Genomic DNA, 24,816 nt, shown 5'->3' on the forward strand with positions numbered 1-24,816 from the left:
AAGAAAATATATAAAGAATTTGCAAATTTAACATTTTACTGCTGTATCAATTTGACATCGAGGGGAGAAATTAAATTAGGAAAATTAGGGACCGACGACGGTTCAATTAATGACTGACCACGAGTCACTGAAATTAGTATGCAGTGGGAAAATTATTCAGTCTAAGGAGAGAATTCCTTAAAAATTAGTCGAAAAAAGAAAGAACAGTCTGAATAGCTGTTCTTCGGTAATTGGCGTATCTTGATCCGACTGTATCACCTTGGGTTGTAAAACCAGCGACTTATACCAATATAAGCTCCATCAAAATCCGTCGAGAAATAAGAATCTTATCTAAACAAGCGTATAAATTTCTCAAGCAACTACAAACTCGTTCTCGTCACGACCACCTCCGAACAATGGGGAGGGGGGCCCGATTAATTAAAACCGTCCCGGTGCGGGGCCCTTTAATTACCCGGTCCGAGTGTTTGGAGCGCGACAAACGAGACCTGGGGCGAAAAAAAAGAAAAAAAGAAAAGACATTCTCGCCGCTTTTTTACACGTCCACGCGCCCTCGATCCGTTTCGAGTCGCGAGTAGTAGGTATGTATAGCAGTATTCGTCCACTGAAACAACGCAGCAATTACTCCTCGACGCGCCTCTCGATCGGTGTATTCACGATTTTCTGGGCCAGTTCGGAGGGCGCCTCTCGTTTGATTAATCAGTCCCTCGAGGGGGGGATCAAGTGGAGGGGCCGAGAGAAACAGAACAACGTGTGGTCCCATCTGAGAAAAATTGCTGGTCCGTATTGGAGAACAGAAGAAGAGCGAGGGAGAGCATTGGCGTATTTAGGAGGGTGGGAGGGCATTTGTTCCTCTTTAAATTAGTTTGTGACTCCCCCTAAAGGGTAAAAAGTGTCCTTTACCTTATCCAAGAAGGAAAAAAATGGATTTTGCCCCCACCCCTTAGAGGAAAAAATATCCCTCACCGTATCCTAAAGTGGCAAAAATTAGATTTTGTCCTCCCCCTCCCCACCCAGAAGGAAACAGTGGCCTTTATCTTACTTTAGAAGGGAAAACATTTGTTTTTGCCGCCCACCCTGTAGGAGAAAAATAATATGAAATGTATCTTATTTTTCCCCCCACCCTCCGAATGATTCGAATCTTGCTACGCCTATGGAGGAGAGCGTCACGACGAAAAAGGAGCGAAATGGAAAAGAAGCTGGGAAGAAAAGATCGAGGATCGAGCTTACCTCGGAATCGGCAAATTATACCGATATATGCTTCCAGGTAACCATTGGCGTGCCATCGATAAATGTGTCATTAATAACGATAATTTATCTCCGAAGAAGACTCGGCTGGTCGCTTCGGGCTTCTTTTGGACGCGACCACGAGACCAGGCTCACACGCTCGATCACGGTACGCGGCGTTGGGTGATAATTGAGCCGTCTCCCGGCACCGCGGCAATTTTAATCGAGGACCCCTTGGTTTTTCGGTTCCGCGGGCGAAATCCCCAAGCAGACTTCGTTTCGCCTTGGCTGTGAGCAGCGCGCAGCGGCGCGTCTTATCTCTCTGACGATTCGACGCCGCATCCTAGCCTCGGGAACATTACCGGGGCTTCGTCTTGCTCGCTCCACTCGACATTTGCCCCGCGGTACACGGCTCTCTGTTCGACGATCGCGCGCGATTTGTTACTCTTCGCTCGATCCATGGGGTTTGCTCTGTCTTACTGTTAATCGCACGCTTTGTAACTGTCCGCCGCGGCGAGCTAGCGGCCGCCCCGGAGGAACGGAAAGCCGACAATTACGCGCTCTTAGGGATATTTCATCGGTTGCTGGGTCGGGATCGGCGAACTTCCTCGTGGCTGGCTTGCGGGGCGATCGTGAGGCGTGTACTTTTGTTTCGGAGTGGTGGTTTTTTGTTGGGGGTATTAGGCTGCTCCGATTGCCGATTAGTAATTGTTCGGGCAGCTTTCTGTAATGGCGGCTGGCTGGTTTCTTGAGTAATGATTTTGGGGGGGGGGGGAGGCTTATCGATTGTTGGATGATATTCGGTGTGTTAATATTGAGAATTCGATATGATTACTAGGCACGAAGTTATTGTCCCTGTAGTAGATTAGTAGAAATATAAGGATTCTGATGAAAATGTTATATCTATCTAGAGGTTTGATAGATACTTCATAGTTCACTTTTATTCACTTGAAAGATTGTGTTCAGTTTGAGTGTGTAGACTATATGGAAGAATGTAGGTTATTGTAAGACCGCGGATTTGATGTATTTATCGAAAATATGAGTGTACAAAAAACAGTACAGTGGAAATTTCCACAAAAAAATTATTTACCATTTCACACCAATATAACAATAGACCAGAAATTGCACACACGGTATTAACTGAATTTTCGATCGAAGTTAGACGAATGCCAACGATCACCCAGAAAATATGCAAAAGGAAGGCATTTCGAGGCTGCTTCCCTTCCACGAACGCTCGCACGTTTCACGTCGTTCCCAGCCGTCTCGCCTTAAATGGTGACACTAAATTTCGCGCGATTACTCAAGAAATTAGTCGGCCAGACTGGTCGTAAATAAAAAGCAGCGGGCGCGCGCATCCGATCCAGAGAGAGAAAGATCATTTTAGGAACGTTCGTCGGCACCGATAAGGCTGTCTCTCTTATTTCTACCTGATGGCTCAATATACCCGCGGGATCGGCCGATTCATTATATATTCACGGCTTTATCCCGGTCGTCAGGCTACCAGCTGAAAATAGTCGCACGGGATAAATCACGGAAACCGCAAACCATAGCCGGAGCAATTAAACGGGTCCCCCCCCCCCACCCCCGGAAAGATCTGGGATGACTTAATAACCGGCGATCGCTGTTATTTCCCGGGACTGGTGATTCATGAAACGATATTCATCGATCTCTGCCGGATTGTAAATCGATGATGCGTATTTTTATTTTTTTTCTTTCGAACGGTATAATATATACGAATTCGGAAAGGACGTGTAAATTAATCTCGACGCATTTTCGTGTCCGCTTAAGTGGCGTATAATGTTTAATTCCACTTCTTCCGCTGATATGTTGTTTGCGCGACAAGTTTACGGTACTGTATAAACAAATTATGTATAGAAAGTATTTCTGAGCCGGTTTCTTAAGAGTTAACCCCGTAACCCTTGTGTAGGTAACCGGGTATCTGGGTACCTAGATACCCATTTCTAAATTTCCTTTCACAATTTTTTATGCTTTCGTTTGAAGCAGCATTTGGTATATTATAGGAAGGGAAAACTAAGAGTTTCGGACACGTATGCAAAGTAAAATTGTTTATGTTTATGTAATCTTAGTAACTGTGAATATTTTGGTTGCCCACACAAGGGTTAAATGGGGAGAAAATGGCCGTGTCGATTCTTTTCAATAATATTGTAAGAAGAAACGATAATCTTTTTGCTTTTAATTAAGTTTAAAAATTGGAATTTTTTGTTCAGATTTTTATAGTCATATGCTCCAGACCGTGAAAATTCTTTTCCCACGTAAGGGTAGGTTAATCGATTCAAAGACTTTTGACCGTCTCTAGTCGTTATAAAAGTTAATTCTAAGGTTGTTTACAATCCAAATTTTTACAGATGGATAGGACTGATTAAGCGAGGCAGATATACGACCAGGATTTCGGAGACGGACAGGGATCGACAGCAAATCACTTTTACTTCGGATTTACGAGGCTCGGGAGGTTCGTAAGCATGGTCGTCCAAAGATTCCTTCGGGAGAACTCTGCACCCGGCTATTTCGGATGTCAGAAAGATATTTAAGCCCGGCGCTACGAGAACGTAAATGCTCGTGTAAACAGATCGTGTTCCCGAAGACGACTGACGGATGTCTTTCAGGATTTACGGCGCCTTATTTTGACGATCGACGAAATTGTAGCCTTTTCGTTTCGGTTTTCTTTGTGTGGCGGACCGCTTGGACCTGTTCCCTTGACGTTTACTTTTTTGATGTTAGCGTCTTTAACGGCAGCTCGAACAGTTTTTTTTTGTGATTTTTATTGTCAATGGGGTAAGTCAAGTTGATTCTGTTATTTATGTGATGGGGAAATTGACGTTACGAAATTACATAAATTATGGTACACCGCTAGCTAATACTCATTTTTTTTCATTTATAGAAGAAATTGCATCCTTTAATTGTGAATAATTTGAAACTCTTTCCTGCAGACTGGATAAAGAAATTCGAATAACGAATAAAAGATTGGAGAGAGTAGGTACCTCGTAATTTTTAATCGAGTAAACGTGGCGATTCGAATTTTTCTAATAAAATAATATTATTTCTCGAAAGAGTAGACACTTGACAAATAATTACCCAATCTCGTTAACTGTTCAAAGTTGCTTTGCACTACGTCTGATTCGAATAAAAGCGTCTCCAAATCTTCTAGAAACACTTTCACACTATCACCAGTCGGTTACGGGACACGATCTTTCATTTCGCCACTTAATCGACGTCACAATTTGTAGTCCATCATTCTAAGTGATTATTTTGCATAAATCCGTATAAAACTACAAGAATCATTAAAAAAAAAAAATCTCACGGTCCACATGTACAAAACAATATTCACAAAAAGACCACGAATAAAGTCCCATAACTCTCGTCGCTTCTGAATTAAATTAAAATTCGATAACAAGCGTTCCACGAAAAAAAAACCACACACACACACACACACAAAGACACCGTTCCAAGTGATTTATATTCCCCGTGTTCTTCCTCGTCCACGAATAACTTCATTAATTCAGCCAAACACTCCTGAATGGATCTTCAGATGCGATGAACGTAAAGTCAGATTCCTCTCGGTATATCGAGCCACTAAAGCGGACTTTAAGTTATGGAGAGAGACAGAGAAAAAGAGCCACACGGAAGGATCGGACGGGAGCGAATGGGAAAACGAGCAATAAACAGGAAATTCACAAAAAAAAAAAAAAAGAAACGAACCTCGGACCACTTCGGCGATGTGAACGCGACGAAGTTAATTACCAAAATACGTTCTCCGTCCTCGACTGCCAGTACTGCGGCCATTAACTCGCGTCTTTACGGCGTCGTTATACCAGTGGAAGGGGGAGGGGGTCGCCTGTCCCTTCGATAATATTTCCGACAATGCAAGCCGGTCCACGGTAGGCATTTCGAGAAATTAGAAGTCACCGTTTCACCATATGATCAAGTCCACACCCGGTTATACGCAACGGAGGCGCACGCGTGCTTCCCTCGTCACGGACACGTCGTAATTCACACTCGGGGGAACTTTCACCGCTAATCGTGCCCCTCCCGTCGGTTCTCTTGTCCCTGAGAACGGATCCAGCCGCGGCAGGCCGTGATAATGGCGCGTAAATCACTACCCCGTGTCGATCGCGCAACCCCCTCGAACGAGAAAAAACGATTAGACGACGTAACATCGAACAAAACCACCTTACTAATTTAGGTAACGATCGTAACGAGTCAATCGAAGAACGAAATCGATTCGGGGATGAGCGGGAGTCTCGTGTTTCTTTGGTCGGTTCGGTGGTAATCGATGACTGTCTTGTGAGGGAGGAACATGGACAATTGGCAGTAGGAGAATTATAGTGTTTTTGTTTTGTTTGTGGCTTGATGGGAAGATGTACAATTTTCATTCGAAATTCATTGGAATTCGATTATTAACGTTAACCCTCATCCGTCACTTATTTTGTTAAATTAATTTGTCCCTCGATGTCAAATTCACCCAGTGGTAAAAATTAATACAACATGATGGAATAACATAATTTCTTAGGAGAAAACTGTGTCAAATTGACAGAAGGAACGGATGAGGGTTAATTAGATTTGTCAAAAGATTTTCTTCAAGATGAGCACAAGATTTAATAAAATCCTACGTCTTCCGATGTCCTCGTCAAAAATATTGGAAATAATCGTGGGCTTCGAAAAGTAAAAAATACTTCTTGAATTACATCCTTCTATTGTACCTCAGACATTCCTCGATCACCATATTTTCAATCTTCTCCAAGTAATATAATCGTTCAAACTTACGATCCTACAGATGTAAAAGTATCTTTTGTGTGTAGCGTTTATAGGCCAGGTACCGTTAACAGACGAGCAGAGGTATTTCTTTCTTATCACAATAATCTGATAAATACAATTCCAATAAGTAGATACAAGTATAAAACCATGATGAAGAACCGGCAAAAACGGAAAAATTCAAACGTGTTCCTCCTGCCCCCCTCATTCCACTGCACAGGAACTAAGTAATTGGACATTACGTTACGTCATATTAATCTACAATCAATGTCGGCGTTAATGGCGCACGGGTATCGTGTCATTATACTGTATCGTGGCTAGGTCATTATACCATCCGAACGGACGGCGAATGGAATTATATTGCTTTTACGGCCCGCCTCAATTGCCATCTCGAAACTATAATCGAGATAAAGCCGTACACAACGGCGGATCGCGTAGAGATCGTGATTGAAAATATGTGTAAGATGTATACGCCGCGATGCGTCCGGCACGAAGCAAGCAAGGGAGGCGAATAAAGGAACTCGGGCCGAGAACAAATCCATCATCGGAGGGGGGAAATGTTCGATCGATCGATCGATTTAGCCGTCATCCGATCGGAACTTTCACTGCTTTCATGTGTTCTCTGTCAATCTGTCTACGACGGTGTGGCCAGGAAGACAGCCGAATTAACAGCCAAACGATCGGCTGCCTCTGTGCGTGTCCTCTATGAACACGTTAGAGACGAAAGCATTAGTGTCTTTTTGGTCTAGATTACTGAATTATCATAAAAATTACAACCTCGAATTCAGTATTCTCTGAAATCGGTATGTTGACGTCCATGTTGTTAAGATATGCGTTGGTTGTACTGAATAATTACTGTATTAATTTTTCAAATTTTTCAAATAATTCTTAATAACGTAGATTTCTATTCCAATAAAAATAATATTTTTTGAAAACATTACGTGTTTTCTTTCAGTACTTTTACGAATAGTTAGTAATGACTACACTGAGGCTTTTATGCATTTATAGAAGTGAATGTATAGAACTGAATAAAACAGAGACTTTCATAATATTTAAGTAAATCTATGAATTTATTTGCAACGTAATAGAACCACTAATGAAGAAAGTCATTCTCTGCTTATACTAATTTTCCAAAAACTTATCTACAAAAGTTTGAATCTGCATAAACATCCACAGTCTAGTGAGTCACAAGATGGCTTAGTAATTTACGATTAAAGTCGAAGAATGGACAATCCCCTGAGAATTGAATATATTCTGTATTGTAGCAACGAAGATTTCATTCCTTCTCCTCCGACGATTCCATTAAAACCGACTGAAAAGTACTTGCCACGGGAGAACGTTTAATAATAGCAGTTTCGAAGAATAGTGGAATCATGCTGATTCCCTCCTAAAAATGATTACGCTCGTTTCAAGATTACGCTGCTGGCCTCTTTGAAGGGGACGTGTAACTGTGGCCGTCGTCCACAGTCCGAGCGTACTTTGTCCGCCAAGAAAGCCTTTCTAACGCGATACCGTACAATAAGTTGTATAACCACGATAAATTACCCGCATTAGAGCGATGCGTCAGAGCCCTATTTGTTGGGAAGCGTGCATTAACGGCCGCGGCGCGATCGTGTAGCGCTATCAGGAACAGGCTTTTCAACCGAGCACCGAGGGTAACGAAGAGGTTAAGAACCCCTGAAGGATCGTTAAAAACGATCCGTGATCCACAGAATAAAATCATATCTCCTCTGCAAAAGTGGCGTATTTATCGGGACGGGATCTTCGCGATTCCATGTTACCGGCCCCGACTGTAACCTTGTCACATTTTCACTCGATCGGTTATCGAATGTTTCGTGATCGTATCGATCGATAAACGAATACGAAATCTAGTCTCGACCAACACGATGTGGATCTTGATGTACACTACCGCTAATAAGTATTGAGACACCTGGCCTGTACGAAGAAAATGTGATGTTCCATAAAATTTATATAGGGTGGATCACGAAATCTGATCAGCTTAGATTATTCTACTGCTGGCTGTTTGATCGAAAATCATTTGCCTTAATTAAAACGATGTCCAATATGGTTAAAAAGCGATTGCTTTATCTTATTTATAACGTTTGCACTGATGGTTAAGAATCCAAACATTATTTTCGATCGAACAATCTAAGCCGATCACGTTTCGTGGTCCACCCTGTATATTCTGGGTAACTTTCATTACTTTACAATAGCACAAGCATCAAGTTTCAATATCCCCTGACTAATATTTATTTCAGAGTTTCAGCAAGTACGCAATGCTTCGAAACATTCACTACATATTCGATAAATGTCCTAAACACTTATAAGCGGGAGTATACGTAGCGACGAAGTGGCCTGTTTTCAACGTCTCCGAACTTGCCTGGAATACCTACTTCTATCAGTTACTTTTACCTCTGATTAAAGTACTCCTCGATGAACCTGAAATCTGTTCCCGAATTCTCAAGGAAAGCCAGCCATCGCTCGAAGCACCCTTCATCGTTTCCCGAGAAATACCCCGGTGAGCTGTCCGAGCCGCATGTCCTGTTAACGGAATCATTCATACTCTACGTCAACCGCACGCCAACCGACCGAGAGACTCCGCGGGAAGGCACTTGGTGCACGTCAACGTCAGGTTCTCGTACCACCGTAGAGCAGGCGAAAAGTGTAAGAATAGAATCGAGTGGATAGGTGCCTCCTTATCCTTGTCGGAGAGGTAGAGAGCCAAGGTTCTCCACGTTTGATGTACAGGTTCGAGAACGGTTCAAGGGCCCCGGTGTAATCAGCAATAGTCGAAAAGGGGCCAGAACGAAAACAAAGCGGGCATTGTAGTTCGGCCCGTTGGTGCTCGGCCGGTTGTAGCGATTCAAACGGTTCAAGGAGCAATTATGGTTTGATGGCTCTATTGCCCCCTCGGTGTCTATGCTCTTTCGAGACGTCCCGAGGTCTTGCGACGGGCAGAAACGTGAACGTGACTTTGACGGGTCCGACTTTGAAATCCTTCACGAGGTATAGAATGAACAATTCTGGGAAGAAAATCGTTCTTGTGTTGATTCTTTGTTATTAAGAATTCGTGATGAATGTATGTTTTAACTCCTCTCTGAAGGGAGAAAATGTATGGAAAATTAGGAATTCATAGTGCAAAGGGTTAATTAAGGTAGGTGGAGAGGAATAAGTTGTGGGGATAAAGCTGATGGTTCGACGAGTTTGATGAGCACGCGGTCGCTAAGGTGATTTCAATGCCCGGTAAGCGGGATCGTTCGGGTGATTTCAACGCGTGGTATGTACACTCCGGCTTATAAGTAATAGGACACTTATCGAAAATTGCAGTAAATGATTGGAGGCTTTACAAAATTGCTGAAAGTCTTGAATAAATATTGTTTACGGGGATATTAAAATTCAATGGACAAGAGACTTATGCTACGTGCAAAGTAATAAATGTGACCTGAGACATATAATTCTTACGAAACATCAGATTCTTGTGATATAGACCAAGTGTCCATGTATATGAGAGGTGGTGTATGTACGATCGTCGGGTACAGAGGATTAAATCGTCTGATCCACTTATAGAGGCATTAAAAACCTTTCCTTCTGCAAATCCCCATATTGCTTCGACGTGGACTCCTAATAAACGAGAGGCTCCATCAGCGACTAATGGGGCACCGCTACTTAAAACTCGTCTAGCCTACGATATCCCCCCGGTCCACGCGATGCAGCCTTTCTCGGGCGAGCTTATGTCTTCACTTATTCAGCTCCCGTCCGCCAGCCGTAGAGGCAGTAACATCGGCCATTTACAGTATCAGTTCCGCGGAGAAAAGGATCCTCGAACGGACTGAATAGCTCAATCAGTCGTGCCCGGAGTGTGTTATCCGATTATTCTCCTTCCCTTTCTCGTAAAGTCTCGGCCAGAGAATTTCAGGGAAACGAGTCGCCAGAGAGAAAAGGTTGCCTGGGTGGTCAACCAAGGCCGTAGGATGGAAGAAATGGCGTGTCGTGGCCGGTGGCTTTTAGCTAACTAGACGTTACACGAGAAACGGGCAGGATGATTCGGTGGCTGCGTACGCTTCGACGAACCTGAACTCTCCGCTGAGTCAGCAACCAACAGCGGCGTGTGTTGTACGGTCGATTTGCCACGGACACACACCGATGGTATTTCTATCGGTTCTAATGTAGCGATATACGGGCGCCGCTGTTAACAACTCTTTTTCTTCGCCGCGCGAGCACGCCCCGTCGCGTGAAACAAGATAAGGGAAAAAACGGTGGATAAATAACGGGAGGCTATTTCGACCAGTCGGGCCTCGTGCAAGCTCTCGCTTCCCCCTGAGGGGACAAGAATTCCTAAACGACCGGCGCGATGTGGCGGCGGTGTGTCAGTGTGGCCGGCGAAAAATGGGAGGAGGGGACGATGGGCAAAGCGATGTGAGAGAGTGTGGAACGCGGATGTTTCCGGAACACGGTGGACCGGGCCCGTGTTACTGAGATAAGCGGCCTAAGTTTGGGCATAGTTCGGTAAGTGGCGAAGATAAGCCGGCGCGCCACGGGGATGGCCGTGTTGCTCGCTGGGCCCACATCTCTCCCCCCCCACACTACTCAATCTCTTGGACCACTTGGGGGGAAACACGCGACAGCCTGTCTCCGAATAATCGACGCGGCTTGTAATCTTAATTACCTGAAATACCGCTGGGGAATCGCGTAGGTCGGTGTATCAATACGACTCTCGTCTAACTTTGAAACGGGACGAACGGCTTGTTAAGTGCGCAGGGCCCGTGAGAACTTTAAGTGTCTTGCCGCGTAGGTACCCTATTATCGGGAATGGGTTCGCTCGGCGATGGGGAGTAGGTACTATACACCTGCGCTTTGGGAACGGAATCCCCTGATAGAGAACAGCAGTTTCGAGCGGTGGAATTAATTCAAATCGAGGTGACAAGAGGAAATGTTGAACTGAGTAAAGCAGAGCCGAACAGTATCCGAACATCCATCATCCGAATATTCTCATGTTCGAAAGTTCTATTATTTTTGTTATCCGAACAAAGTATTTCGTTGCAACAGATGCCTTCCCCGGTTGCTTACAAATAATCTAGCAATACTTTTCTTTGATCGATCGAACTCTATGCTTATGTCGACAAATTTCTGTAAATTTTACTTTTTCACAGTAAATATTTAAAAAATATATAGAGAGTGCTTGAGCAAAATATAAACGTGATTGGTAAGTAAATGGAATAGAGCCTGCAGAATTGTTTGTCCCACGAGATCGTAGTTTTCTAATCACCGGGCACCAATTATCTCGCGGTGTAATTTATAGCAACACCTCGGCGATGATTTACACAGTTTGTTATAAAGTACACCACGCATAATTTATGCTCTGGGTAATTCGTTTCGCGGGCACTGTCAACGCGATAACCCGCCGGCGAGATAGTAATTAATTCCAATCCAATCATCGTTAGACTCTCGAGCCACCGATACCTTTCGCGATATCGTTTTGCTCGCGACCTGATAGATCGAGCAACGGTGACGTTTACCGAACTAGTTGGTGTTTCATATCCAACGTTAAACGCGTCATTATACTGGTATACATACGCGTGGATTAATGATTCACGCGGTATATCCGTGGCTCGTTTATTCGCATATTATTAACGCGAGCTCGCCTAGTCGGCTAATTAATCGTCCGACGATTCCCGTGCCTGTTAGAATCTTCATTTTATTTCACTGTGTAAACAGTGTCGCAATTCCTTCCTACGCAGACAGACTGTCTCTCACTTCTTCGTACAGTTTTCGGAGGTAAATCATCGGTGGGCCACATTTGGAATTTAATTAATATCCAGTCTTATATGGTGCTTGTGGTTCGAGTCTTGTACAGGCTTCTTCTCGGAATTATAGATGTAAATTGAAATGACTACACGGGCCTCGGGAAGAAATAAGAGGTGCGAATGTTCAAATCTTAACTGTTTTAGTACGTAATAGGTAGGATCCCTCGTAAGAAACGATCACCTCTGTAGCTGTTAAATTTAATTAACATAATCCCGGTAGTAGGTCAACTACCTTCGAACAAGATTAAAAATCTTTTAATATTACCGATCCTTGGCTTATCGACCTCAGTGTACCGTGTGAATTGCCGGGTAATACCAATTAAGAGTTTGGAATTAATTACAGTCTATACTAAATTTCAACTGAAAGAAGACTAGAATGTAGCTTAAAATTCCATCATTCCAGTAATTTAATTTTTCCCTAATTACCAGCAAACAGAACTATCCATTCTAATTATTCAATTAACCAAATTCTGGCTTCTTGGTCCCTAATAAGTGATCCCAAATTCTCAACCTGCAGAGACTTCTCGAATGTCTTTTCCATTTGCCACCGATCTTATTAATTGAATTCCCACCAGAAAACACAGCTTCGTAACACCGTGCCAACGGAATTTATTCGGATTCCGCGCCCCGAAAAACAATCCCTCGGCGTGGATTAGCCGTAGAGCAGGGGGCCGATAAATACGAGAACACGTAACGAATCGGGGCACACGCAATCAGAGGGTGCGCAACACGAGTGCACGGTAGCCCTGCAGCGCGCCAGAACAGCCGCCAATAAATCTACGTGGGCGAGATCGGCTCTAAGATTAAAAGTACGCGCGGCTTGGTGGAGCATATAAAAGACCGGAGGGCCCCCGCGAGGGGTCCCCCCGACTGAACAAAATTTTTCGGTCGCACGAAACCCGCTCGCTCTCGTTTGCATCCCCCCTCCCTCTTCCACCCCCCTCGATGCCACGCACTTTGCGGGGCGCGAACCTGCTTGCTCGTTTTTCGAAGGAAACACGCGACATCGGTTCGCTCCACCTGCGGAGAAAAACGACCACGATGGAAGATCGGCCGGTTCGATTAGATTCGGGGGTTCAATTATCGGCGAGAACCTTTTCGGGGACTCTGCTATGATTTATGGCTGTCATTAAGCGTGCATCGATGAGTGATCTACTGGCTCTGATAAGTGTAGTATTTGTTTATGGGAAAATGCAGAGTACGTGGTATTTGAGGGATAGTTGCCCTTCGATATCCTCACTTTAGTATTGTGGTAATCAATATTCTTGATACCCTTCGTTCTATTTTTACGAGTTTTTAAGCAAAAGAGCTTCTAGAAACATGGAACAACCTAGACTCTAAGGTGCAGAGGGTCGATTCTATTCATTAAAATAACAAGAACAAAGAGTAGGTTAGTAAGATCAAATCTTCTCTTCTCGAAATACTTAATGCTACCACTTCACTTGACATTTCTACCCTAAACAACGACCATGGATCTGAAAGCAACGATACCTGCTACTTTCTAAAATGGATCTCTGAGCAGCCTACTACCAAGTGTACATCGTATCCACCCCCGATAACCGCTCTCGAGTCCACATCGTACAACCTCCCACGATAATTGCTTTCAAGCTGACATCGTATCCATCCTCGATACTTGTTACCAAGTGGCCACGCAGCATAACCCTTCGGAATTCCCGAGGCGCGAACGCGATCCAGGGGCCCAAGGACCGCGGCGACACGGTGACTTTACGAAGAACAGGGAGGAACTCGAGCAAACGCGCGGGCTCCCGGTGAAAGGGGCCCGAGGGAGCGAAGAGCTGCCGGGGCGAAGGGAACGGGGGTCCTCGTTACGTGGTCGGGGCCCGGGCGTATACGCAGCGGAGATAAGATCGGCCCAATCCGAATATATGTAGCCGCGGGCACGTAACGCGAATTAAAAGGATGACTCAGGGCGAGGACGGGGCTGGTTTTCGAGGCGCAAGGATATTCCTAACGAGCGGCCGATTATACGACAAAGAGGCCGGGCCCCACCTCCCCCCCCCCCAACGTTTCTGAACCGATAAACGCCGGGCACGCTGAGAAGGGATGAAGTCGTCCGACGATTTTGCGGGGGGGACCAAGCCATCGGTCCCATCATCGCCGTGAACGACAAGCGAACTCGACGTTGTATTACAATCAACGGGGGCCCGGTGCTGCGTTCTAATTGGCGGTCTGCGATCGTCTCGAGCCCTGGCATCGCGTGATTAGCGTGGTGGCTCCGACGCGTTTAAGATGGCGCGTCACGCGCGACGACTACGTATCGGTTTCTGGTACGTTCTGGCTTCCATTTAGCAGGTTTGAATTTCTTACGGCTGACAGTATTTATGCGTACAATATGTTTGAGAAAGTAGGGTGCGATGTTAATTGGATCGAAGAATTTTGCATGAAATGTTGAAGAGATCGTACGATAAATCGTGATCACTATGGGAGGCTTAAGAGTTCGCGAGATGGTATCTTCTGAGACATTTAGGAGAATTCTGCGGACAGTTGAAATGTATATAAATGTCTAAATAGTATATAATCTTAGGAAAATTAATTTTAACGATGAAAGTCTTATTTGTGTCGCTCTGATTTATCGCCGTACTATCAGGTAAGAATTGACCTACAGGTGTAGATATACAGATCTATAGTTGACCTACAATTGCTAGTATTCTATTTCGTATTGATTTAACATCGTTCTTTGTATTCATTCGAAAATTGAAGTCAGTAACAACAACCTGACTCGTTCAAAGTAATCATGCAAGGGGCTGTTAATACGTTTCCCTCCGTTTTTTAACGGTCTTTGCGGGATAATTTCAGTTCACGTTTAATATTCTGGAACGCCCGGTATATTTTCGAGTGTTTTCGTGTCGCTCGGGCCTGGTACGATGTTCCCTGTCGATCACCGGCAGCAAAAATGACGGTGATTTCTGATGGAAATGCATCGCCGCCAGGCGATTCTGTCCACTTAGCATCCCGTATACTACTTATCCCGCTGGTAAGACTTCGCGCTTGATTACAGGAACTGTCGGTCTCGACACGATTACGTTGTTCCGTCAAACGGAGACGTATTAACTTGATTACGAAGCAGGGATCCACGAAGAAATGACACACGCGGGCACGTTTCGTACATTTTACACGATTGGAACTTGGTCTCTTTCGTTGACTAATTGAATCTACCCAGCCTGCATGTATTTTCTCTATTTGTAAAGTACTTGCAACCGTGGAGACAAACAGGTAGAGCCACCCGATATATTGTACTTAATTTCAGTCGTGCAAGAAATTCCGAATTTCTGAAGTGTATAACCCTGGACTGCTGAATTAAAATAATTTTTTAATTAAAATTCAGAAATATTTTTGTAACTCCTACAGCAAGAAGGGCCCCTCGAATTCAACCCCCACCCTCGTCCCAAGGAAGGCTCCAGAATTCGCCACTGACTCTCACACACGTTTTTCACAAGTAAGCAGCCATCAACCACACGAACGGAACACTGTACAATCTTCTCGTCATTATCGACCCGGCAACCGAGTTCTGGTCGCGCATTTTTCTCCATTAAAGGAACCAAAAGGGCCAATCTACTTCTTCTGTAAAAGTTGCAATACCGAGCGGCCACGATATCGCCATAAAGACGACAAAAGATCCTCGAAATGTTCCCCGTACGAACGAAAGGCGAACTACAGGGTAAAAAGTCGTCGGCCCAGAGAGAGAGAGAACGTGCGACGCGTAGTTTTTACTGTTCGTGGTGCCACTCTGCGCGACGGGACAAAAGAGGTTGCCTCTCTAGTAACTTTCGAAGCAGGACACATCACGCCGATTCGTGGCGAGTGCTGGTTGCCCAGAACCACAAGGTAAATCTCGAAGAGCTCTCGAATTAAGTTCTCTCTTTGTCCCTTCCCGTTTCTGTTCCACGTTTTCCCGCCTCCTCCTCCATCGTCGACGAAGGACGCTCGAGCCGAGACTCGGAGGCGCGAGAGATCTCGTAATTATTACGTCGCGGAAGATACGAAGTGACGCGATGATTACCACCATCGCGGGAGCCTCCTTTAAGGAGCCACACCATCCCGTTGCAAGTCCCCCTTTCCTCTTTCCTCCTCTCGTCGTCCCATCGACCTCTTGTATCCCACAACCGTTTATCCTCGCGTTTCGCGGCCGGTAATTGCGTCGGGGGTTTCGGCGAGAGACAATGGCGTTTCGCCGCGAATCAAGGAACGATCTTATCGGCACACGAAACGCGTCCCCCCCCCTTCCCCTTCCTCCGACACACGATGATTTATCGCTTTAATAACAGTATCGAAGACGGCCGCCGCGTATCTTATTACCGGTCATCGATCATACGCGGGAGGATCGTTCGATTGCTGGAAATAAATTTCAATTTCGTGCAGTCCCATCTCGCTTGGGCTCTTCCTGGATTGACGAATACACTACCGTACATAGGCGTAGTCAGCAGAGGGGGGGGGGGTACTTTTTTCCTTGTTGGAGGGAAAAGAGTATGCTTTTCCCTGTTCCAAGGAGAAAAATAATATTATGAAATTTATCTTAAGGAGAAAAATATTACGAGATTTATCTTAAGAAGAAAAATAATATTGTTGCAATCCTGTCAAGTTGCTGTGCGGTGCAACTGAAGATGTCTCCGAAGGAGTCCCGATAGTCTCTGATAGAGAATCAGGGAGAACGAACGTTTTATATTTGTTGTTCGTTAATGTTGTACAGTTAATAAATATTCTTTTGTGTTTCGTAAATAAACGATATGTCGTGCGGCGGAACATACCGGCGTAGCAATATTATAAAATTTACCTTATGTTAAATTTTGGTCCCCCTCCCAATTGATAACCTGGCTACGCCCATGCTATCGTATAAATTGTGGAGAGTCGAAGTGGTAACCGTTGGTGGAAGGCGGAATAAATCGTAATCGAGGGGAGTGCGTTAAGGGGAGAGACAGTGTGCAAGTTGTTATCTTCTTCGTTAATTGCGGCTCGAAGTGGGGAGCGCGGGCGCCAGGAGGAAAAAGCAGAGGGGGACGGTCGTCGAGTCTCTCTCCCCCTCGTTGCCACGGTAGAATGCGTCTGGATCGCCGCCGCCATTTTCGTGGTCGGCTCAACAGAGGCGTAATAACTGCTGGAATTCATGGTAATGGCGATAATGCGTGCCTGTGGACGATGCGGGCCCGCAGGGGCTGAAACAGGACGGAGGGCGGGCGAGAATCGGGCCCAGGAACCAAGGAGGTGGGGCACCGTGCTGCGGCGTAGCGGAAACTTACGTGCGCGCGGCCCCCCTTCGTGTACTTGCACGTGTGAACCCTGGATCGGCCAGGGGGAGAAACGCCCGTTCTGATTGGGCGAATTCCGACGACCGGATGTGGAGCTCGGCCTCCAACGCATGGGAGCACAAGGCGCGCGGCGATCCGTTGCGGTTCGATTTTCGTTCGTGTTGCGGTTCCTTCGAGATCGAGGATCGGAGATCGAATTAGATAACGGTCACGTAAAGTGTGGACGTGTAGAAAATAAAAATCTCGTGGACGTTCACGAAAATTTTTATGTGGATTAGATTCTAGGTCAGTAGAATAGAAAATGTGCCTGAATATGTAAGGAAGTGACATGAAATAAATTTCTGATTATCCCTAGTGTAACTTTGAGTATTTTAGTTACCTTCTGCAGTTGAGAACTACTGTTAATTCTAACGAACTTATGCCAATACCTTGGTACGATCCTCACTCTAGTTATACTCTTTACGTAAATCTAAAGAATATTTCTGAAGAGACGAAATTAAGTCGATAAGTGTGCAGGATCGTAATAGTGTTGAAGAAACGAAACGTAACACACATGTCACGTTCCTAGCAATTTCTTTTCCATATTCTGTTAGCTATCCTCCACCTTTCACCTCATTAGCCACTTATTCCTCCGAATTCGTCTAACAAGGATTTCATTCAGAATAATCATCTGCAATCTACGACGAATCAATAGGTCCATTGTGTACATTACCGAACATTCTTCCGAACTCTACGATCATCACTTTAACATTCTATTAAATGTGAAAAGAAACGAGTAGAAGCCCACAGGAGTGGTCCCTTCCCCGGGCCGGATGTGTGGAGGTCTCGGCCCAAAAAGTGAGGGCGAGCCCTTGCATTATCTGTCTTAATTTGTCCGTCACGAGAATTAGCGCGAATCGAATGAACGACAAGGATAAAGGGGGACGGAGTTGATCAAAGTGGAAAAGAGAGAGCGACGACGGACACGAACCTCGCGGGCCTCCCATGGCGAGGCCAGCCGAGGACCTTCGACCCCGAGGACCAGCCACGGTGAAAGACGTGTATACACCTTGCGTGTTTCGTTTCTTTCCATGGGTTTCGACCGGTCCTGTCCTATCGATTATGACGTCGTCAACAGCACCGGACGGATACGACGTTAATGTTCCACGCGACGATATCCATTCTGGCCTGGTGAACGTTGACCGCCCCTTCCCCTCCACCCCCTTTTTTTTCAAAATCTCCAGGGGCCAGGTAGATTGATCGATCGTTTTGCGTCGGTTCTGTTCGCGACCGGGATAGTCGACTTTTCGTCGTTTCGTTCATGGGATACATATCTTAGCATTCTATTGGCTGTCATCGAGACCTAATGGACTGGACTCTCGAGAGGTTCGCCTGGTTCGCCACCCCCCCTCCCCTCCCGCCCCCAACTAATGGCCATCCGGTTCGCAAACGTCGACCGTATCCGCAGCTGCCTAACCACCGACTCCGTGAGGCTCTTGTAATGAAATTGCTAACCCTTTTTGTTTTTCGTGTGTGTAAAAAAGAGAGGAGGATCCACCGCCAGGCCCGTTAATAGGCATAATTTTCGCCCAGTTGTTGTACACATCGTTACATCGTGTAATAAACCATCAGTGAAAAATTCGCATCAGAAGGCGAGGGGATTAGGGCGGTGATCTCGGTGGGGAGATTTCGAAAACACACACAATCTATGCTCATGTGAGAGAATATTTAACGAGTCATCGGAATTACAAGATTCAGGTTCCTCCCCTTGGTAGATATCGTAACAATGGACCTCCGTCGACTTCTCACTAGGGATACCACCTTCGAAGCGTCCACTAGACCACGAAAGCTGTTTGACGAGAGCAAACGGGGCACAAACACCGGCCGAGTATGTATACAGAAGTAATCACGGGGTCCCTAATGTCCCTGCGAGCAACAGTCTCTCCTCATCCCCGTGACTCGAGTGAGAGACTGAAGTGTGCTGACAAGAGGAACGAATCAACCGCTGGTAACGTCATCCTCGAGGAACGTGTCTTGGAAAGGAAAATATCGTTGAGAAATAATCTCGATTGCTTTCCTCGGAAGAATCGATTGTCCGTTTTCTCTGTATAATAATCGTCAGCGTGTTTTTGAGATTGCTGGTGAATATTGTGAATATTAAATGACCGGAGGGCGTTGAAATCGAGGCGATGATTACGTCGGGACCAGGTGATTACGGTAGCGAAACACTTACCGAGAGTGCCGTCGAGGGAAAAGGAATGCCTGTCGTTCCTCCACGCCCACGAGCACAAATCACAGGTGGTGAGCCCGTCGGTGGTGACACCTTCCTCCGGTAAATATGGCGGTCTTGGTGGCGGGGGTACGAAGCTTCCTATCACAGCCCAAAGGGAGTCGACGTCGTTACCGACCCCCGTGTAATACAACAATTCCTCCTCTGCGACGCCGGCGAACCAGTCCATGTCGTTTACGCTGGGATGAACCGTGTTGGTGCTTGGCGTGCTCGGGCTAGTCACCGTCACCTGCAACAGAAAAATCGTTGTTAGTCGACGGTGGGCATTCGTCGCGAGGGAAAACGAGAAACGAGTGTTGTTGGATCAAGGAACCGTTACTGTAATTCGAATTCTTTCGTACGTCGTTTAGAAGTATGCACTTTGGTTTATTTAATTGTTCGGGTTGTCGGGAATATTCTTGTTTATTCGCATTTTGTTTAGTAGTGGATGGAACTTTTAATTGGGATTTGCACTTAACGTACAAATGGAGGACGATGGCAGACGAAGGAAGATAGGTGGGAAGTTACTGGTAGAAAATCATTTATGCAAGGATAAGTTTCAATCATCGATGAAGTTAAAGAGTTTGAGGGTTAATGTTCCAAAATGGCTACCTTCTACGTATAGCGGAGTTATACTGCAGTCTTTTTATTGTAGTTATTCTTTGCTTATGTTAAGGTGCATTACACGAAAGTGCTGTTTTGTATAGATCATAAAGGAAACTCTTACTTTTGAAAAAATCATTTTTATTTGAATGAAACATGCACCCTGCTGAGTAATAAATTTTCTGGAAACAAAATATACCTATTCCTCTCCTCTTTAAAACCTGATACATCCTATTTTTATAAAAATTGGTGTTTTTACGATTGTAAACGATTGTCATAGCAAATGGTTGGTAACAATACATATTTTTTTAAACAAATTCGCCAAAGCTAATATTGAAGTCAATCTACAAGCATCTGCTTTCCAAAGAGAGTAACTCCAAACACAACTACAAGTATACAAGCAAAACGTACTTCTTCTTGAATTTTCGGAAAGTTTCTTCAAAAGTATGCTACGGTTGAGTTTCTACACTGTTTAAAGTTCGAACCTCGAACAGAGTTCCGGACAAACACAGTTAATGGAAGCAGAACGGCGACACGGTTCCTCACCACTGGAAGTACGCATCTGTCCCGGACGACCGACAGAGATCGCGACCGATGGTCCTCTTCCGTTCATGTTTCGTGAAATATTGGTGCAAATACCGGCGACCAGCAGAAAGTATACCCTTTTCCGACTTTACTTCGTTCTCCGAAGCGGCGCTTTGCGACGGGGTCGGTTTCGTTCGGTTCCCTAACCCCAACTACAAACAGTGAAAACGGCGAGGGCGGTCGCAAACAAATCATCCGTCCCTCTCCCTTCGTGTACCTACTCTCGTCCCCTCGGAAGTTTTACTTGCTGGATAAACCTCGATAAACAGTGACAAAGCACTCGTGGCACCCGTCGTCGACTGAATACGTTCTCGGGTCAACGAAGCACGGCCTTGAAAGATTTTCGTGTAATTGGGACAGGGTATGAGAGAACAATGACCACGCAGCTTTCGAGATATTCTCGTTGGCACGAGGGGGCTATTGGGATTTCTAGGCGCAGCGACGCATTTCCTGGGATGTTTTCGGGCTCTAGTGTCGATTTTGTGAATATTGCTTCGGGTAAACTAACCCGTTGAGTTACTTTTTCACTTAACAGTAAAAATATAAAAGTTTGCAGAAAACAATACCTATTCTTTGTATTTTGTTATTTATATATGGAAACAAATTAATGACCTTACGGGAGTTTTATTTATATTGTATTAAACAAATATCTAATGTACCTTATATTTTTCGAGTTCAGAATCAGAACGCGAGAGATGTATTGGCAAGTACGATTTCGCCTGGGAAATGAATAATTCTTTCGGTTCATTAGGATTTTAAATAATACGAGATAAAAATCAGAACTTGAGGAAGTCATTGATAAGTTTAGGTATTTCAAACTCTTGATTGTAGTCAAACCACCTCTCAGACGAACAAGGTAAATATTGAATTAACATCTAGTTATTTTAGAAATTCTAACGCGACTGTTCATAAAATCCGAAGAATTCTCTAAAAAATTAACCATTATACTGAACATACAGGATACAATCCAAAATGTTTGAGCACTTCCTGACTGCAAGAAACGACGATAGAGCCCCAAGGACTTAATACGGTAATTGATAACTTTGCCCCCATTATGAGAAGATATCGTGTGGAAGATTACTGCGCGATTCGGTTCGATTAATGCAACACTGTCGTGTCTGCGTACGCCATAACCTCCCAGCGAGTATGCTTCAGGGGCAAGGAACGGTTTTCAACGATTTTCTGGCATTGCTGCGTGCTCGAGCTACAATTACTCCGAGGAAATGACGATCCGACACGAGGTTGTGGCGCGCCTTGAGCTACGAATTTCACACTCGATTTCCCGTAAGTTGGAGAAATATTCGACGCATGGGCTCGTTTCAAGGATGATTACCGCCCGTCATGGTCGAAGTTTGTCCTTCTCGAAACGTATGGGCGATCGTAATTGTCCGACGAACCTGGCAATCAGAGAGCGTTCCGTTTCATGTAACAATATTTTTCGTCCGCGGTAACCTTCCATTTCGATATAAACGTTAACAGTTAACTGTTCAACGACGATGGGTGGGTCACTCGAGACCCGCGAGTTATAACTTCATCAAGAAATTACTGTTTTCTTGTCCCTTTTTTAGATACAAGATCGTACTCTGAATTTAAGTGTGATTTTGTTATGGATAAAGATAACTTGGCTACGTCTTCTGTAAATTATTTATGATCTGAATATAGGTTAAATATTTAATTAACCGTTCACTACTAAATTAATCTCCTTGTCTTACGATTTTTTTAACGACTGCGGTCTCTAGAATTACTGTACCTTTAATAATTTCCCGGTGACAAAGGAATATCTATATTTACTGCAAGTATTCATTTGCTCTTAAATTCACATATTATTACCAGACAATGAATCAGTATTCAGGTTCATTAAATTTCTTAAGTCTGACTCGATGTTAACACTAAACCTACGGAACCCTTCAAAAAGGTAGGAATTAGAACGGCAAAACCGGTCATTTGACCGGTCCTGATAAATATAGTTTTACATTCCAAAGGATTAAATTTCGTTAATCATAAATAATAATAACAATACTGCCCTTCTTATATAGTGAATTAGGTACAAGAAGACTGCCATGAGATGCAACGACTGTTATTTCGAAAGTTCACCTTTCCGTTCCAATTTAATTTCAACACTCACTGTACAATGAACTTGCCACATCCGCAGTCACATAAACCCTCAAATTCCCATTTCACGCGATCGATTTACGCACATACGTACATACACATTTCGATTACGACCGTCTTGTCTCCGCCGTTCTCACGAATTCCCACTCGGCCGCGCGAAAATAACAGATCGACCGTGTCTCAATTAAACGAATCGAATCACGGGGGCCCCGAGAACGCGTCGATTTTTGCCCGGCCATTGTCGTGGTTTCCCGACAAAAAAGAACTCGTAAGGATCCGTCGAGGGGGCTCCGGCAGGTATTAACCACGCCGTATCCTGGTGTCCCACGGGACGGGGCGCTTTTGTGTCGAGAGCGAAGGGGGTCCACGGCCGTGATTACGGACGGGGCCTTAAGAGCCGATGGGGCCCCGCGGTCGCCGTACAATGGCACGCATTGATCGGCTTAATTACCGTGATATCGGCGTAATTAAAGCCCCGTTGTTGCGCGAGGACCCTTCTCTCGGAGGCGTCGACGAAACCCGTGACTGGACTCCTGGCGTCAGGACTCAATCCCTTTATCTCTCTCTGTCTCTCTCTCTCTCTCTCTCGATCCCTCTTGTCGTTCACCACGTTTTTTTCTTTTTTTTTTGTTCACTCGTCTCGTGACCAGCTCTGTCACTTCCTCCCGCGGCTCGGCAACGCTTTGTTAATAAGCCATTATCCGCGCCAGAGACGCACCTTCGACGGGATCACCGCCGTACTCCACACGCCTCGACCCCTTTCAATCGCGACCGGCTGAAAAAGGACGAGTGGACTGCACGAGAAATTCCAGGGAAATTTTCATCGACGATTCGATGCACCACGGCGCAACAAAATGTGTCTGACGCACTGGTGGTTGGTAGATTGGTATCACTTAACGATTTTTGTTATGTTCTGCTTGTATGTAGAATAATTTCCTTAGGAATGGTTATGGAATATATTTGAAGTATTCGCACGTGACTTCAATCGACACCGTGTATAATTCCACTGGAATCTCGAATAGTCGAACATCGTACGCCATTTCGACGCGAAACCCAGTTCAACGGTGGTTTCAATCATTCAGAAAATTTACAGTATTCCCATAACCGTATCGTTAACTCGATCTTTCCCTCTAATACAAACACTCAGACAGATTGATATTCCCCAGAAGTGATCGTAGAATTATTATAATCTCAAGAATAAGGAAGATCGATATCATCCAAGGCACCTAACCACAATTTCCAACAGACGCCCAACCGGCATCGTTAAGTAGTCGGACGTTTGTAAATCTCGCAACAGGTAAGTGAGCATAATTCAAAATCTGTGTGGATAATTCGTAAAATTACCGGAGTACGATCCACGTCCCACGTCAAACTCGTTGAAACGTCTACGGGATGTTGATTGATTTGCGATTCTACGCGATCGTTGTAACGAGCCGCCGCGAGAAGTGCTAAACTGGCCGCCGCGCCACGACTCGCCGCCGATACCACGGTTCCCCGCTTGGCTCGTTACGTTCCAAAGCGAACGTATCGTTATAATTACGAGGCGTTGGCGTTTACGAGCGAGGGGATGATGCCTCGTACCTGTTAACTCTCAACATTCTCTCCGACGACGCAGTCGTTCCTGGTTAGCTTCGGCGAACTGAAGTCGTTAAAAGATTTGTTAGGTTTACGTACGATTATCCGATACTCTTGTTGCATTGTTTCACGTTAAAAAAGTGTACTTTTCATGGAGCTATCATTCGATCAATTTTAACAGATTACCTACTGGCTGCTATTTAACCCCTTACCATACGATTTTTTTACGACTTCACTCTTAAAAATTAACTTTGTCGTTAATATTTTCCCAGACACAAAAGGAATTCTATTCTCATGGCAAATGTTACATTTCTTTTAAACTTTAAATGTTAATACCAGCGAAACAGTATTTCACGTCAATCCAAAGAAAACGAATAATAAGTAAACATATTCCAGGCAAACTATAATTTCAACAAATCTTTTTAAAAATATATGACACGAATAAGCTCTCGATACACCCCTATTAGGGACATATTGTTCCTTCAGATTTGGTAATACTAAAAATTTTCTTACATAAAAACGATCTGTTCACCTGTTTAAAACAACGATACGGTGAAATTACACAGTTTGGCAGGAAGCTTCTGGCATCCACAGTCACCTTTACTGCACACTTCGTTCGAGCCATATCTAC

General features: G+C 44.8%; 1 protein-coding gene across 1 annotated transcript in view; it reads right to left on the reverse strand.

Annotated features, from left to right (window-relative positions):
• LOC107193309 overlaps positions 1-24,816 on the reverse strand; it is a 100,233-nt gene that overhangs the window by 21,156 nt on the left and 54,261 nt on the right. The window contains exon 2 of the mRNA XM_015582712.1: positions 19,275-19,560. Coding sequence (XP_015438198.1) covers positions 19,275-19,560 — 286 coding nt within the window. The remainder of the gene's footprint in view (positions 1-19,274; positions 19,561-24,816) is intronic.

Source organism: Dufourea novaeangliae, unplaced genomic scaffold (genome assembly GCF_001272555.1).
Source record: "Dufourea novaeangliae isolate 0120121106 unplaced genomic scaffold, ASM127255v1 scaffold7, whole genome shotgun sequence".
Classification (NCBI taxonomy): domain Eukaryota; kingdom Metazoa; phylum Arthropoda; class Insecta; order Hymenoptera; family Halictidae; genus Dufourea; species Dufourea novaeangliae.